Below are 18,868 nucleotides of genomic sequence, written 5' to 3' on the forward strand. Positions count from 1 at the left end.
AGACACATATTTTTTTTAAGATTAACAAGGTATGATGTAATACTGAACAGCCTAGCTCACCTCATATTGGACTAGTCCAACATGGTGGAACGATGGTGTGATGGGTGATTGTTGTTTACGTTTCAATTTTGCCGTGTGTGAGGCGTAAATCTTTACTTTGGACTGTGTTATGTTTTCTAAACAACTTGCAATAGTAGGTGGAGCGGCTGCCGCAGTTTTAGCAAGTGTTTACGTTTTCTGGGGTCCAGGCGAGAGAAAGAAACCCAAGAGAAAAGGTGAATTTTCTTGAAAATACGACCTGTAAATTGGCATTATTGTACCTACACTACAGTGTAACATATACAGAAACATGGTTTGTTTGTCGATTGATGACATTATGATCACATTGACGATGTGGTGTCACTGTTATTATCTTCATGTGTCAGTGGTGAATATTCGATTAAAACAGTTAATTTCAATGCCCATACAATTACAATCCTCAGGACCAATCCTGCCCTTGACATCTATTTGCTATACACATGTACCTTCAGTACACATTGAGTGTCTCGTTGCGTCAGGAATATAATCTCGTGTATATTAGGTTGGTAACTAGAACATCTGTTCCACGTGATTATAGGCCACATACCTTGGTTTTGTTACTCGTTGACATTGTTCATGGACAAGTAACTTTACGGAAGTAGACGCGAGTCTTGTTTAATTTGTGTTTGAATGCAACTTGTAATGGAAAAATAATGATGGCGATAATTAAATCACAACTGTGAGAAGTCAGTTTTTAATGCAGCTTGCTTATTATTATCTCATTGCCCCAGAAAAGGATATCAAGATAAGCAATTGAAGATAAGTGCAGGAAGTTTCACAGTAGCGAAGGATATAGGCCACCTTTCATATTGTAATTAACTGCAGTAATTCGTTGGTTTCACATTACTGTTCAACTCGCTGTGCGTATGCGCAGAGCGTGTGAAAAATATCCACTGACATGATTCCAGTTTGGTCGTATGTTTATCGATAGTGTAAAAAATGCACGCTAAATAAAAGCTGTTATGAAAATTATTTACGTTGTGACAACTGTTCATAGCTGAGTACATACTTCCATTTGCCTCTGCTTTTCAATAATTGATGTCCTATTTTGGTTGCAATTCCATCAGAGATGTGTTTGTTTAGTTGTGAGAAGGGGATGTGCGGGAAGGACGGTGGTGGTGAGATGTCTTTATACAAGAGCTTGTTAACATAAATGAAGCTATTTATTTAACTAATCCCGGCCTCTGTTTCATAAATCAATTTGGGATCAGTTGATTTTTGTATTTGACATAAAACTATATATTTGTTTTGATATTTTGTTTTCTTTGGAGTGTTTACACTATCGATAAACATACGTACCAAACCGGAAGCATGCCAGTGGATATTTTTCTAGAATACGCTCTGCGCATGCAGGTAGTATTAGAGTTGAAAAGTAATGGTGAAACCAACGAATAGATTGCTTAATTCAGAGTCCTTTGGTAGTGCTTGGAATGAATGTGGACAAGGTCATGATTGAATGTTGAAATAACCAGAGACCATATCAGTATATGGTCTCTGAAATAACAGAACACCCACTTTTAGTGCTCTGTACATGTTGATATTTTTGTGGATATCTCAGGACATGGTATTTTTGTTTTTCTGTATCCACTCTCTACATTTTATTGTGTACTGGATGCAAATTTATGCAATGCAAAGAAATGGAAGATATCTCAGAGCTTGATCAAATCAGAATTTCTCCCACTAGACATAATTAAGACAAGGGTCCATGATTTTCTGGTAACTGAAATGCTGATGAAAGTAGACTGAACTTTAGGACTGTGTATTGGCAAATAAAGTATTGCAAAAACAGGTACCCATATTGCGATACATATTGCAATTTATTACCCACGTGGTCAGCGTATGGGTAGTTGCATACTAATCTCGTGCGTCATACGTTGACCTGTGTCGTGAACGACTTGACCTGAGATTCTAACAGTTTGATTGGATAACCAATGACCTCTCAATTAGGTCACATTCTGACATAACTATTTTTCATTTATAACAAATACGTGAATTCATTCATTCTACAACTCAAATGCATTGTGGGAATGTAAACATTGCGAATGTTGCCGTGCAGCTGTTTAATTGTGAGTCGAACTGAGACATTATATCCGTCAAAAACAAAGCGCAATGTTTCCACCAGTGATGTTAGCGAATCAAGCAACTGCAAACCAAGAAACGGGTGCTACGGAGTAGTTTACTGTAGGAGGCTGTACGAGGTGATGACAACTCACATGCATCGTGGCGTCGGTTACCAAGGCAGTGGCGTCATTACAGTGTGGCGTCATGCAAATATTGTACTACAGTACAAAACTCTTCCGCAACCTCTTCACGAACCCGGTTTCAGTTTGAAGCCATAAATATATAACAAAATAGGCTATTTGGTCAATTTAATGCATGTAAGACGTGGGTAATAAATAAAATACCACACTTTCGGTCTCATTACATACGAATTATCACGAACTTCGTGACCTTCCTATGTTATCCGACCTCGTTTTTTAAACCGGTCAGATACCATAGGAAGGACACTCGTTCGTTATAATTAAACGTGATGTAACGACCTCGTATAGTATTCTCTATATATGTTATGGTTCTCATAATAGCTATCGCATAATAAGGTTGCATAGTCATGGATTCTAGTTTCATTTTATCCCCTTGAAGCAGGGGGTTATATTAATAGGCTGCATCCGTCTGTCCGTTTACATCCGTGCGTCACGAATTGGAATATCTTAAGAACAGTTGACTGGATTCTTTTCATATTTGGTACCTAGGTTCATCACAGTAAAAAGGAAGGTGCGAGTCAGGTTTGGTGACCTTGACCTTCATTTCAAGGTCACAAAGGGGACTTTAACGTTTTACCTCCGTTAAGCTATCTCAAGAACCATTCACTGGATTTTCTTCATATTTAACAGTACCAAGCTTTATCTAGGGAAGGCGCAGGGCCCATTCAATTTTGGTGACCTTCACTTAATTTTCAAGGTCACAGAGACACTTTGAAGATTTCAGCATACTAACCTACATGTTATGCTTGTCAGCGTGATACCTCAAGAGCCATTCACTGGAGTTTCTTCTTATTTGACACCAAGCTTCATCCAGGGTGACCTTCACTTAATTTTCAAGGTCACAGAGACACTTTGAAGATTTCAGAATGTTAAATTGCATGTTAAGATAGTCATCAAGATATCAAAAAATTGAGTGGATTTTCTTCATATTTGTCACCAAGCTTCATCTAGGGAAGGCCCAGGGCCCAGTCAATTTTGGTGACCTTCACATAATTTTTTAGGGTCCGCGGCGACACTTTGAAGATTACAGGATGTTAACATGAATTGTCAGCAAGATATTTTAAGAGCGGGTCTCTGGATTTTCTTCATAGACTTTCAAGACCTCCCTTGAATGTTTTCAATAAGCAATTTCTTTAGTACTAGTTTTGCATATTTCATACACTATGACATTCATGTCAAGGTCAAAGTCAGTGTTGAAAATATGTGTGTGTTTGAACAACTAAACAGCAAGATATCAAGAGAGGTTGACTGGTCATGTTTTTGTTGACATTTAACTTCATCTTAAACTTTCATTACTTTATAAGTTTGATTTGATAATTTGCGGTGGGGGATTATGTCACCTTAGTGACAATGCTTGTTATACCATTTATATTATTCCAGGATGCCGTTTGCCCTTGAATAATGAAGGAAAACATTTGTTTTGAAATGAAAGTATGTGTAAATTTTAATTTAAACCATAAAGATAATCGCAAAAAATTTCAAATGTATTCTTTGCCGAATATAGGGGTTCTCATAAAATAATTAGCAATACGTACCGTTTGAAAAGCGTATGGCGATATACCGGTAATACCGTGGAGTCCTACTGAACTCTCACACATTCTGTTTCAGACCACTGTCGAGGTCTTGAGAATCTTGGCAATACCTGCTTCCTGAATGCCGTTCTTCAGTCCTGGGCGGCATGTCCCACAGTCCTTTGCTGGCTACACAACTTCCTGTCCAGGAATTCGAAGCTGGCAGTGTCCTAGATTTACTTGCTGGATCAATATTGAAAGTCTTAAATGGTACATCGTTGCTTTTCAAATTGTTAGTCTGATGTATTGAAATTTACTGATCTACAATATTCTCATACCATCCTGATTATCCTGTGTGTTAAATTCCAGTTTTATTCTAATACCGTATATGACCGTCTATAAGACAACCCCATGGATAAGACGACCCCCAAACTTGACCCTTAAAATCAGTGTCAAAATGGTATGTTTAGTGCTATTTCCGGCTCAGATACACACTGTAATCTTATTCCCTGCAAATAATACAATGCCCAGCAAAACAACTTATAACTTAAAAGGTAAATAATCTTGTCTAGTGATGTTTAGTTGCAAATTTGACGTCTCTATTGACAAAGTAGTCTTCTGTTGTTTGTTCCTTGCTTGATGATACGATGTTGTTTTCTTACCCCTGGAAAAAGTTTGACTAAAGCGTAACCCATGGATAAGGCGACCCCCTTCTACAGACTGCTTTTTGGTCCTCAAAATTCGGCTTATAGACGGTCATATACGGTACATACCCTTGATTCATGTTCATCACGCCGAAGACCTGGTTTGATTCCCCACATGGGTTCAATGTGTGAAGCCTATTTCTGGTGTCCCCCACTGTGATGTTGCTGTAATATTGCTAAAAGCGGCATAAAACCCAACTCACTCACTCACTTGATTCATGTTGTCAGTCACTGGATTGTCTGCTCCTGACTTGATTATCTAAAGACTGCAATCATATAGCAGGAATGTTGCAGAGTGTGTATTTAAATATTTCAATAACAAGCCAACAAACAGCATAGATGTACATTCATGGTCATAGCCACACATGGACATACATTTAAATCTATCAATAGACTGTTGTAAATATTTCTATTTTCCTGATTTTCTTTCCCCCGTCGTTGTATCCCAGTTGCGTTTATCGATGCTCATACTGTTGATCACTGGATTGTGGAATTAAACAACAAGCAAACAAACGCTCTTTCCCTTGAGTATTCATGGTATTTAGACAGTGCATCATATCCCAATTGTACCCCCTCCGTGGTGTAGTGGTTAGAGCGTCCGCCCGGAGGGCGGAAGGTCGTGGGTTCGATCCCCGACCGCGTCATACCAATTGACGATAAAATATGGTACTTGTTGGTCCCTGCCTGGCGCTCGGCATTAATGGGTACAACAAGGACTGGTCGGCTTGAGTCAGTATAATGTGTCTGAGTGGGGTATTCATGCTTCACTGCGGCATGGTATCTCAGTGGGCTAGCACTATAAAACCAGCTTAAATCTGGGCTAGTACAAGCAGCCGCACATACGCATACACACGCATGCACGTCATCATATGAGCGAAATATTCTCAAACCACGACGTTAAACCCAATTTCACCTCACCTCACCTCACCTCACCTCACCTGATTATTTACAAACCCACCGCCATGTAGCTGGAACATTGCTGAGTACGGGTGTAAGAAACAAACCAACCAATTTAGACAGTGAGGACAGGCCTTATAGTCCAGGCATTCAAGGTCAATTTAGCACTCAACTTGGAACAAATTGTGACAGAAATGTTTTCACAACAGTGCATTTCTATGAGGTCCCTAGAAGACCATACCACAAGTCCTAAGGAACCCCAGCGTGGGAAATATGTTAAAATTGCCTAAATCAAATATGGCCGCCAAATATAAATACTTCATAATATATCTGCTCTCAAAAGACACATTTGAATGATTCAAGTTTTGAAACTGGGTTTTTTGGCAGCAAGGATTCACTTAATATATGTTGTAACATGATTTGCTTAATAATTCATTCAAAAATATCAAAAATGGCCACAAGAACTTTGCCTGGACTATTATGCTATACGAATTGCTACTAGTATTTGAGATGAAAAGTAAGGAAAATTCTGGTGATATTTTGATTGTTGCAGTCTTGAAGGGACAGTATATACAATAGAATAATTATATATCGTAATAAAATGGAGATATGATACACTGGAGAATCCAGGATGTTCTTATTCTTGTTACATAATTAACTATAATACGTCATTATGACATAAAATTATCATGTCCTTTAAACATATGGAAGCTTATGGGTGAACATCTCACCATAAAAATTTGATGCACCTCCAAATATCATGTATCTGTTTTTGAAGCCAAAATCATGTTTTACATGCATTCTATGTACTTTTTCTTTCCCAGTTGTCAATGACAACACACTGGATGGCACTGATCCATACAGTCCAGGGGAGGTAATTTCAGCTCTGCGGCTCAGAAGATGGGTTATATCTCCAGAGGAACAGGCAAGTAATTCTCTCTAGTTGTGTAGGCAGCCTTTAGTTGAAGAGTTCTGAGCTTCCTGAGGTATCAAGTATAACTATAATATTTAAACAAAACAGCCACTATTATAAACATGGATCCGAAAACAATCCTCCTGGGCTTTCATGAAAAACGTAGTGATATTCTGAACTTGATATTTATCATAACAAAGGAATATATATATTCCAGAAAAACTAGCAAATATACGTCCAACTCTTGAATGTCTCGAAGCCAAATTAAACCATAGTTACAATCTCCATAAATGCAATGCTTACTCTGTATGTAAATACAGCAAGTTCATGGCTTTCTGGTCATCATGCCACAACCTATTTACATAACCTATCCGATCTCACTTATGCAATGCATTTTACGTCATAATTTTCTTTATCAGGACGCCCACGAGCTGTTCCAGGTGTTGACAGAGACACTGGATGAAGAGACATCCCAGTATCCCAGGGTCGTGTCTCTCTTTGACATACAGGCTATTCAGGTCAGTAGCTATGTTGTATCTCTCTTTGATGATCAGGTCACTCTGTGTGTGTTTGTCTCTATTTGATATTCAGGTCAGTTGGTGTGAAGTTTCTCAAATGTGCTGGTCAGTTTGTCTAATGTCTCTCTTTGATATTCAGGTCAGTGTGTCTAATGTCTCCCTTTGATATTCAGGTGAGTTTGTGTGTTGAAAATACAATGTATTCATTGACTTATTCACTTGTACTCAGGGCAGTGGGGTAGCCAAGTGGTTAAAGCGTTCGCTCGTCACGCCGAAGACCCGGGTTCGATTCCCCACATGAGTACATTGTGTGAGGCCCATTTCTGGTGTCCCCCGCTGTGATATTGCTGGAATATTGCTAAAAGTGGCGTAAAACCCCACTCACTCACTCACTCACTATTCACTTGTACTCATCGTGGACATGGTATTTCCTAACTGTGTTTTCAAAATGTGTTTTTCAGAACCCTTGCAATAAATACCAACCTAAGGGACTTGCAATGACCCGTAGCCAGGGTCTCCTACCTGTCCTCCCTCACCGGGAAATGGAACATCCCTTCCGAGGCCTCCTGGCCAGCCAGTTACAGTGCCGAGACTGTGGCCATCGGTGCCCTGTCAAGTATGACCTCTTCAACAGCCTGTCTCTCAGCATACCAGCCAACTTCTGGGTGAGTTTAGTTGGAAACTCAAGTGTTTCTCTTTAGTCATTTCCAGAAACATGGTCTCAAGATGCCCCTGAGCTATGGGTTAGAAATATTCAGTAAATTATGTTTCTAACAAACTGATGTAGCAAACTGTCTATTTGTTCGTGTCATTTGCTGTATGATTTAGTCAAAATGTGTATAAAGAACTAAGGTTACAACAAACTAAATTTAGTGGTTCATTTGACTTCATTGGGCAGTGGGGTAGCCTATAGGTTAAAGCATTCGCTCGACACATCAGAGAACCGGGTTCGATTCCCCACGTGGGTACAATGTGTGAAGTCCTTTTTTTTTTTTTACCCTGCCATGACATTGCTGGAATATTGCTAAAAGTAGTGTGAAACTAAACCCACTCGCCACTCACTCACTCACCCAAAACCCACCCAAAACCCACCCACCCACTCACTCCTCACTCACTCTATCTTAGCGGGTACGACAGATATACATTTCATAAACTTGCTGCCTTTCTCTTAACGTTGGATAGATTTGGCTGTTGTCTAAGGTGGTGCAATATGCTATCCAGAGTTGCTTCCCTTATTCAAGTCCTGGCTTGCAATGGTGTTGTTTCCTGATTCACCCTGATGTATAAGTGGTTGTCAGTACCATTCCAATGCTCACTGGTTCTGCCAGAGTTGTAACATATTTAAAGGGCCACTGATCCAGAGCAATTTCTGTGGACTGGTTGTTGCTTTTGTTATTGTTTTTGTCCAGTGAGTACCTGGATGATATCCCAGAATTCATGACTGGTTCGTTACCTCTGCTGCGCCACCCTCATGCGCAACTGATAGTATAAGTATAGACTGATCAACAAAGATGAAATCTTTTTTACTTGATAATCTTTATGTTGATTTTGTTGTAAAATTATGTAGACTTTGATGAATAATTTGGTTTCTTATAGAAAAATATACACTTTGATAAAAATGCTGATTTTGATGTAAAATGTTAATTTCATAGTAATATTGACTTATTAAAAATGTTAACGTAAATGGATGTAGAATTTGATTTAAGAAATAGTTTGACCTTGAATTTGGTGAGAAGCCTGATATAATAGCATTGTTTTGAAAGTAAGGCTAACTAAGTACATGGGGAGTCTTGGGGAGAGTAGTGAGCTTCGGTCTCTACCAGTCAATCTGAATGTTGTATTAAATGGCATTATTTTGATAACAAATGAAAACATTTTAAATTTAACCATCTGCCAGTGGTAAAAAAACGTCTGTTAGGACTGAAATAATGGTTAAAGCGTTAACTCAATATACATCTTTATATTTTGTCTTATAATCCTATATAGTTTATTATCATATTTGTATGCATTTTTGTAAACTTAATAAAATGCACACGATCTGCTTATACTTAGTGAATTTATAACATGATTGTAATATCTAGACATTTTATAGATTGCCAAGCGTGTATCATATTTCACACACACTGAGTTCTGAGTGCGACCTAGTGTATGTTGTCTGTCTCATTACACTTCACAACAACAAAAATGATTCTTTTGAATGTCATAAGAAATAAATAATAACAAAATGCAAATATTAAAATTAAAACAGACTAAAGTTTTAGCAACAATATCAGGCTATTACCTTGTTCGGTGAATGTATCCATCAATATTCACATAAAGGAATGAGATGCCATTCATCTGCAGCTGACAAAGAATCCTGTTCCATGTCATGTGTCTTTTAACTGTCTAATATGCGAAAAAGTGATCTATCGTTTCAGGTTTTTCATATTGGTGTATAGTCCCATTGGTCACTCAAGATAGCACACCTGGCAACTAATTGCATGATGTCCGCCATTCTTTAAAAAAGTAATTTAGTTAGCCAATAATGAGCAATCAATCAATGTACTGGCGGTTAATCCTTTGAAGTAAGGACCTTGTTTTTACAAAGAGACTTTACTACAGGGTGTATTCAGTATAGAGGAGTAAATCTACATACATAAACACTACCTTTAGACAAATCCACTAGTGCAGGATAACATTATTTTGGGGAATTAAGTTGGGATAAGGGGCAATAGTATAGGTATATTTAATAGGGTTGTAACATGTTTAACCTGCATATAACTGGGGTATGGTTGTGGGCAGTGTAAGACCAGATTCACGGTTTCACCTTGTTTCACATATATAAAATATTTGAATGTATTACAAATCCTGGACCTCCTCCGTGGTGTAGTGGTTAGAGCGTCCGCCCGGAGAGCGGAAGGTCGCGGGTTCGGTCCCGACCCGGCGTCATACCAAAAGACGTTAAATTTGTTGGTCCCTTCCTGGCGCTCGGCATTAATGGGTACATCAAGGACTGGTTGGCTCGGAGTCAGTATAATGAATCTGAGTGGGGTATTCATGCTTCACTGCGGCATGGTATCTCAGTTGGCTAGCACTATAAAACCAGCTTAAGTCTGGGCTAGTACAAGCAGCCGCACATACACATACACACGCATGCACGTCGTCATATGAGCGAAATATTCTCAAGCACGTCGTTAAACCCAATTTCCCCTCACCTCACGTACAAATCCTGCTGCAGGTACTATGAAGGTTGTCATGTGTGTCATGCCCGTTTGTCATGCCTGTTTGTCTTCCAGGGCCCTCTCAGTCTGGACATGCTCCTCCACCATTACATCTGCCCCGAGATGGTCAAGGACGTTCAGTGTCCTGGATGTGCCAAGATAGCCGGCACCAAAGATCCTTCAATGTCACCGAAATCGTGTTTTAAGAAGAAGTTAACTATAGGAAAGGTAAAGATGTGGTAGTATTTGATATAACTTTCATGGTTTTGTTCCCGCAGCAACTTGGAGTATGGGGAATAGAAAACCTCAGATATTTTCATGAATTTGTTCATTTATCAAACGTCAGTAAACTATGAGATGTTATTTCAATTTCTCAGAGGTCGTTTGGCACCAGGTCTTATGGGATTATTTAAATTCCTGTTTAGACATCTGTTTTAGTAATGACCATAGTTTTAACTTAATATTTTAAGTGGGCGGTGGGGTAGCCTAGTGGTTAAAGCGTTGGCTCGTCACGCCGAAGACCCGGGTTCGAGTCCCCACATGGGTACAATGTGTGAAGCCCATTTCTGGTGTCCCCCGCCGTGATGTTGCTGGAATATTGCTAAAAGCGGCTTAAAACCAAACTCAGTCAGTCAGTAATATTCTAAGTAAAGTCATGACCATATACCTGTGTGCATGGGAAATTATGGACTTTCCATGATTCCTTAGTTTGGTAAAGAAAAGCTCTTTTTCCAGTTTGCTCTCTGCTGGTATGAAAATCCTGACAAAAACAGACTTTGACTAATCTGGATCTTTGCTAATACAGGACTTAATATACAGTCCCAAATTTACAGGAGCGATGGGGTAGCCTAGTGGTTAAAGCGTTCGCTCATCACAGCGATTACCGGCGTTCGATTCCCCACACGGGTACAATGTGCGAAGCCCATTTCTGGTGTCCCCCGCTGTGATATTGCTGGAATAATGTTTAAAGCGCAGAGGTGGAAATAACCCATTGCCCGACGCCCGATTCCAATGTCTTTTTCTGTCGGGCAAGCAAATTTGTATATCATACTGTACCAGTGTCCAGTTGACTTTCCAATGTTAATTATGTTATTTATTTAAAAAATCAACAAGAAAACGGCCAGTATAGTGGAAAAATTATCAGGGCAAGTTATTTTACATGTGCCACTGTACCGGAGTACACTAGCAATTTTAAAGTTATTTCCACCCCTGAAGCGGTGTAAAACTAAATACACCCACACACCACAAATTTACAGTGTCTAAAAGGACCACTATAAAAGTTCTAGGTAGGGGGTGAACTTAACCTATTGAACCTCACATGATTTGATATGGGATGGCAGGGTAGCCTAGTGCTTAAGGCCGAAGACCCAGGTTCAGTTCTGCACATGTGTGAAGCCCATTTCTTCTGTGCCCCACCATGATACTGCTGGAATGTTTCTTGAAGTGGCGTAAAACTAGACTCACTCACAATCACAGTGGGGCGGTGGGGTAGCCTCGTGGTTAAGGCGTTCGTGCGTTACGCCGAAGAAACGGGTTTGATTCCCCACATGGGTACAATGTGTTAAGCCCATTTCTGGTGTCCCCCGCCGTGATATTGCTCACTCACTCACTCACTCACTCACAACCACAGCCTTCATATTTATTCCCGATGTTTCAGGTGCCTCAGTGTCTGTGCATTCACATCCAGCGCACACAGTGGCTCAACAACAGCATCCCCGTCAAGCGCTACGACTTCATCTCCTTCCCCGAAGTTCTTCACATGGACAGCTACGTCTACATGAAGGGCAAGAGGAAGGACAGTGACAATAAGAATGGCCTTTTCGGGGGAAAGGATGCAACACTAGACCTCCTCAGGTATTTACATTGTCAGATATTCTGTGGTGACCGCCTCTGTGGGTAAAGCATCTGCCATGGGAGAGGGAGGTGGTGGGTTGATAACTGGTGGCATTGTGTAGACTTTAACAGATGGTACCAGATGTACTGTTATTGCCTTGCCTGATGCCATCAGGAGTGCATGAGTATTGTTTTATGCCTCTCTTAGCATGCACTAGTTGCCTGGATATGTGCGCTATATAAATATCCTATAATAATAATAATAATAGTGATGGAGATGACAAAACTTTATGGATGATCAACTTCTCTATTTTGACAAAGGCGATGTTTCGCTATAGATTCTTATACCATTTTCAAGCATCAAGGGGTGGTGGGGTAGCCTAGTGGTTAAGGCGTTGGCTCGTCACGCCGAAAACCCCGGTTCAAATCGCCACATGGGTACTATGTGTGAAGCCCTTTTCTGATGTCCCCCGCCGTGATGTTGCTGGAATATTGCTAAAAGCGGTGTAAGACCAAACTCAGTCAGTCAGTCAGTTCAAGCATACGGTATAAGAATCTATACCGAAATGTCACTATTGTCAAAATTAAGAAGTTGATCGCCCATAAAGTTTTGTCATCTCTATACCACCAACTTCTAGAATGCCACTCAAAAAATCTCTTTGTAATATTCCATCATTATAACGGAGTAGGACACCAGAAATGGGATTGACACATTGTCCATACCAGGAGAATCGAATCAAGCTGTTAGGTGTGATAAGCAAACCCTCCAACCATACGGCAATGCCAGGGTCAGGGACAGTCATAGACAAATATCAAAGGTGTGGCTCGCATCACACATATACCCCTTTCAGCCTTAACTGTGAAATCAGGGAAATAAGCTAAAATTTCACAGTGAGGAAACAGCTTGCCTGACTTGATTGACACATGTCATCACACCCCAAATGCTTAGATCGATGCTCATGATGTTGATCACTGGATTGTCTGGTGCAGACTTCATTATTTACAGACCGCCACCATATAGTTGGAATATTGCTGAGTGTGGCGTTAAACAACAAACAAACAAAAACCTAACCTATTCATCACACAGCTGGAAAAATCACACAGACTGTCTCTTTTCGTTGTTTAGAAAGTATTACTAAAACAGATTTGTGAAAACATAGCTTGACAAACAATTGATTGCTTATGTACTAGGCTATAAAAGTTCTCGTTTTTTTCAGGTTTGGTAGCAATAATGGACGTTTCGTTTCGCAATCAGCTCCCGTAAATTTGTTACGTGCTCTCAACTACGACAGCCACACGACAAAGAACGGGCTGTTCCTGCAACCACCGTGTCCATTAAGTTTACCCAACACCCACGGAGACGTCAACCACAACGGACCCGACCTACCCAAACAGACAGAATTCACCTACAGACTCTCTAGCGTTGTCGCGCATCTCGGGGACGAGTTGTCCGGACATTTTGTCACATATAGACGCAGCCCTTTGTGCGGACAGGCGGGTAAAAGCAGTGATAAATGGTTATATACATCCGACGCAAATGTCCAGAGGGCATCCAGGGAACAGGTGCTGGGTTCGGAGGCTTACATGCTGTTCTATGAAAGGATTTGACGAAAGGGAGTTTGATATTATTTTTTGTTTGAGAGTGGGATGTGAGACTGGTAGATGTATATAGTTTGTGTGTTGAGACTGGAATGAAGATGCATGTTTGCAGACGGGGAATAGTCTCAGATTTACAATGTTCGGATTGTGTACTGGATCATATTTTGGTTCAATCATCATTTGGTTCATGATTTTGACCAAGAAGCAGTAAGAAATGTGGATGATATGTATATTATTTGTATATCACTATTGCATAAAATTTTGTAGGTTGGCATTAAATTAATGATGAGAATATGAGGGACATTCCTGGGATTTGATTACAGATTATAAGGATCAGAACATGTTATTTTCAGCTGGATAAGCTGTTTTGGTTGTCTTGTGTGTTGACGCTACTGAAGATGATAATGTTCTTTCAAACAAAATATGATATTCGTAGACATAGGTGTATAATCAATTTATCTGTTGGGATCAGTAACACCGTCACTGGTAGCCATCCATGAAAATCCTCAGTAGAATTGGTCTTCAGATACCAATGCAAGTCACACGAAACAACTTATGGGATCAGGAGGTCAACTTAGTATCCAATTTGCATTGATCAATGCCTGGGCCGGTGGGGTAACCTAATGGTTAAAGCGTTGGCTCGTCACGCTGAAGACCCGGGTTCGAATCCCCACATGGGCACAATGTGTGAAGCCCATTTCTGGTGTCCCCCGTCGTGATGTTGCTGGAATATTGCTAAATGTGGCGTAAAAGCAAACTCAGTCAGTCAGTGATCAATGCCCATGTCAATGGATTGTCTAGTTCAAACTCTAACGCTGTCATATGGTTTGAACGTAGCAGAGTTGGGTGTTAAGCATCAGATAATGGCAGCGTTACTATGATTGCATGAAGGACCTAAAGGCCTTTATATTCCACCTCAAGTCATGATCACAATGTTGATTAATATACTGATAATTTTTATTCAAGTCATTAAGTAAAGCCGAACGTCAAATTCTCTGCCAACAACCAATGATGATTCTGTATCCTCCCAGAGGTGGTGGGGTAGTCTAGTGGTTTAAGCGTTGGCTCGTCACGCCGAAGACCCGGGTTCGAATCCCCACATGGGTACAATGTGTGAAGCCCATTTCTGGTATCCCCTGTCGGATGTTGCTGGAATATTGCTAAAAGCGGCGTAAAACCAAACTCAGTCAGTCAGTCTTTATCCTCCCAAAATCATGTTAATATGAGATTCCAAGTTAAATTGGTGCCCGGCAACCTTGCAGATTGAATCATGTGACAAAATTGAACATGAAACTGTGTTGTATCTGACGGTATGTTGGCTGCCCGGCTGAATAGATTATACTGACAATATCAATTACTACATTGTCTTGTCCAGACTCAATTTCAACACACCGCCATCATACAGCTGACATAATCTTCCCATGAATCTTATAACAGATGATAAGGAAGCTGGTGTCCATCTTGAATCGTTTTATCAAAGGAGGATAACAGATTCAAGACTCGACTGAAGGTCAAGCTATCTTAACATTCATGACACAAGTTGGATTGACGAAAGAAATAACAAGTTATCACTACATATGGAGACTTGTCTCCTGACAGACTCGTGTCTGTAGTGGACATTGAAGTAAGTTTGAGATCACAACAACTCTCAGAAGCTGCTGAGCATGAAACAAAAAGAACCCAGTGGGTGCTGTCATAAAGCTATAAGGAACAGCTATTTTAAGTCACCTAGTGGATTGTAGTGGATGATGTAACGTTGTGTAGTTAGATAACATCAAAATGTTCATTGTTGATCAGGATACCATGCTGAAGAGAAAACATTTCCGTGAATTTCATAAGGCCAAGGGTAATTTTTGTGAATCGCCTAAATCCGTTGAGAAATTTTAAGGGGGAATGGGGTTACTGTGTTCATGATATTGTCATTTCTTAGCCAGTTTTAAAGGTCTAAAATGCCTAAATACCAGGAGCTTCGTGTCCCCCTCCGGGCACCGCCCTGGACCTGGCTAGTTTTCAGACTTTTTCTCAAAACTTCATTCTCATCCCTGAATTTTGGAAGTGATGAAAAATAACAAGTCTTAACGTGGTTTTGTTCCATAATGATATTTTATGTCTGACTGTGACATTTCATTGTCATTTTTGTAATCAAAGCTGTCTTTGCTGTTAATGTTAAAAAAGGACCTGTCATTCTGAAATTATTTTTTAATATTTTATATATTTTTTGTCATCAATGATATGTAAACTAAGCAGAACATGAAGTATAAATAAATAAATAAATAAATATACACCAGATTATCAGTGCAAAAGAATACCTCGTCTTGCCAATTCACAGGTGAAATTCCATTTGGCATACAAGGAAAAATAGCTGTGAATGTTATATGAGTGGATGACTGAAAATCAGTAATGACACCAGGTGGTCGCGAACATAACGTCTGACTAAATCCTTGGTTGTTGTGAACATTGCCACGCACATGTGTTTCATCAAAGTAGTGAACACCTAATACCTGAACACATCTGATGTCCTGTGACCAAAAACCGTAACTATCAAAATATGAGAGTCACACATGACAACCCTTGTGCTGATATTAAAACGAATTTTCTCTATGATATTCTACAGTTTCATAAATCATTGTTTCCTATAAGTGTTTGTGCAATTACTAAACATATTGGTCATCATATCTGAGCATAAAGATTCCTGTTTTAAAACATGAAATCTGCAAGACCAATTCAGCATTTATTTGAAAATAGTTTAGTTACTGAGAAATACTGTTTTTTTACTGTGCCAGAAATTTAATGTTTTAGGTGATGTCTTTTAGTACATTTTATGTTAATGTACTCGGGAATGTTGTACAAGACAAGAGTGCAGATGGGTGAATTGTAAGATTTTCATTTCAGTTTACTTAATAAAAGTGGGAATTCCTTTGAAATTCAAAATATTATTGGCAAAACTGTGACCTGTTATCTTGCAGTTTCCTAAAAACTCTTTGATAACCAAAGTTTGTAATTGCTGCATATATAAATACAGACTAGGATCTTCTGATCAGACAGTCATCTTGTGAATGAAAATCTCAGGATCCATGTGGCTAAAGGATTTTGCAGGCAAGTTGACAGCTTGGAAATGTTAAAATACCAGTATATTTATCTCTAGTTATCTACTCTGTTCATCTGTAGTTGCACTTTTATATTTATATGTAAGTAAGTATATTTATATTTTGTTTAGTTTTTGATAATCCAAAAATGTTGTACATTATTTCAGATCCATCTGTGTCATTTAAGGAACATTTGGATAAAAAACTGAATTCCTCAAGTTCTGAGGCGTAGACTGACCCCTCATCCTTTAAAACGTATTTCTGAAAAGGTTATTCCAAGTGATAATCAAAAACATACTGTCATAAGGAATGACAGAAATATTTTAGTACTGTTACATATGTTTCAATAAAATCATGATGATGATGATATGCACTTATAATGATAACATGAACAAAAATCTGGAATGTTTAGACAAGGAATGACAAATTAGCACTGAAAGATTCACGGTTTCTTTCGATAACAATCTCATTTCAGGAATGGCATCTATTATAAAAAAATAAGTGTATGTAAAATGTTTATGTAAAAATAAGATAAGTTGTTTTACTGGGTGAAAAACTTGCAAGGTCATTAACTTCCCTTCCCCTAAACTTAAGAAATTTAGATTAAACTTTTGAGCTTGTCTATAGAAACTGTACCAAAAGGTCCATGCTTTATCTTGTGGTATAGATGAGTAATATGTGATAGGATTGTTACAGGGATCACAAGAAATCCTTGTGTCCAGACCTACATGTTGTAATGTAATCATATGGATGTTAGCAACACGTACCAACAATGTCCTACAGATTCAAGTATGTACATATGTACTAGTATTTGACCGTGTCAAATGTTACATGTCAAACATAAAAAGAGAGGAACCTCAAAGTTTTTGTAGTATTTACTTATGTTGCCTAGATACATTTGAAATAGCGAACATGAGAGTAATATTTTTTCTTGACACTTTGTGACTGTGACACCAAATAGGCATAAATGCTTCTCTGAGAAATGTGCATCTTATCTGATGTTTAGATTATTTCCTGAGAAACCAACCACATCTGGGTTTTTTGGGAGTGGGGATAGGGATGCGGGGTTTCCTCGCATATTAAGCTTACATGCCACGATGTAACCAGAATACTGTTAAATGATATTAAACCCAGATCACAATCTCACTCAAAAAAGCACATAATGCACATTTTTTTCAGGACATGCTTTTATGCAGTCTCTGGCAGTGGTCGTTGTACAGTTATACTCAGGCTTTTGATGTTTTTAGAGAATATCCAAAAAATATTTTTCCAAATGGTATTTTCCATCCTGTAGGATATTATATGTATAGAAACCATTGTTGTGTAATATCCCAATACTTTACCTCATCAAATCCCACCTTCATACTACTTGCCGAATATTGAGTAGAAGGATTGGATTCACCCTGGTGCATTGGGCAGTCTGACAAAAGATCAAGTGGAAGATAATCTCCAGGGTATACGTTCCGATAAAATGTCCACTAGTGGAGATCGTAAGGTATACCCGGAGATTATCGAGGATGATAACTGTCACAACTACATGGAAAGCTAGTGTTTCCCCCAGGATCCAAAAAGGGCGACAGCATTTCAAAAGGGACACTCTATTTTATACAGGGGCATGCAATGAGAGATTTCCAAGTATTACGTTCAGTTATCCATGCATATAATTCTTAAAGACTCAAAGGACAGTTATTTCACGTAACTTCAACATGAAATAGAAACTAAAAACCACCAAGTGTTAATATCAATTATTGTATTAAAAAGAAGGGCAAGGCACCAAATGGAAAGGGCAGGGAGCAAATATATAGGGCAGGCTTCTGCTAAAAAATGCCTTGGGGAAACACTAAAAGGCAAGTAAGTGAAACTGGAAAACAGAGGACCATCTAGGACAAGTCAGAATAGGGAAGGAATGTGTATATGAATCCCAATCAAATAGTGAAGATAATGGTTGAAGCTAAACTGAAGCATTAGGTGAAGTTATGGACTCTTCAGGTGAGGACAACCATTGTTTTCCAAAATATATTCTTCCTGAAAATGCTGGATGTTCTGTAAAAACGTATTTGTGGATTCCAAAAAGAATCTCCTTTTAAAGAAAAGAGCACAGTCTTTGAAAGCCTCTTATATGTCCAACAGAAGTCCCAGGTCCTGAATGTTGACAGGTGGTCATCAAGGGAAACTAGGCCTGGTGGAGATAGTTTGTCACCAGTTTGTAGCAGTACTGAATTGACAATTCTGTCGTATCTCGAGATGTTGGACAGATCTAGAAAGTTG

The 18,868-nt window shown here is 39.1% G+C and overlaps 1 protein-coding gene across 2 annotated transcripts; it reads left to right on the forward strand.

The window, feature by feature from the left end:
• The first annotated feature begins 58 nt into the window (after nt 1-58).
• On the forward strand, nt 59-14,037 carry LOC124278482 (ubiquitin carboxyl-terminal hydrolase 30-like). Of its 2 annotated transcripts, none has more exons than XM_046714186.1 (8): nt 59-275; nt 3,948-4,075; nt 6,230-6,376; nt 6,784-6,882; nt 7,344-7,547; nt 10,158-10,310; nt 11,740-11,936; nt 13,133-14,037. In XM_046714186.1, the coding sequence occupies exons 1-8, from the start codon at nt 170-172 to the stop codon at nt 13,521-13,523; spliced, it is 1,425 nt and encodes a 474-aa protein (XP_046570142.1). In that variant the 5' UTR covers nt 59-169; the 3' UTR covers nt 13,524-14,037. The 2 variants fall into 2 exon arrangements, with proteins under 2 accessions (XP_046570142.1, XP_046570141.1); XM_046714185.1 differs by having other exon boundaries at nt 66-275; nt 3,948-4,120; nt 6,276-6,376.
• The last annotated feature ends 4,831 nt before the right edge of the window (nt 14,038-18,868 follow it).

Source organism: Haliotis rubra, unplaced genomic scaffold (genome assembly GCF_003918875.1).
Source record: "Haliotis rubra isolate DU_JTF1 unplaced genomic scaffold, ASM391887v1 Scf238, whole genome shotgun sequence".
NCBI lineage: Eukaryota > Metazoa > Mollusca > Gastropoda > Lepetellida > Haliotidae > Haliotis > Haliotis rubra.

What these genes read in the sequence shown, in the direction of transcription:
- LOC124278482 (XM_046714186.1), top strand. Translation starts at nt 170, where the DNA reads ATGTTTTCTAAACAACTTGCAATAGTAGGTGGAGCGGCTGCCGCAGTT. An exon ending in TTATATCTCCAGAGGAACAG is followed by an intron (nt 6,377 to 6,783) that starts GCAAGTAATTCT and finishes TTTCTTTATCAG; the next exon opens with GACGCCCACGAGCTGTTCCA. An exon ending in GCATACCAGCCAACTTCTGG is followed by an intron (nt 7,548 to 10,157) that starts GTGAGTTTAGTT and finishes TTTGTCTTCCAG; the next exon opens with GGCCCTCTCAGTCTGGACAT.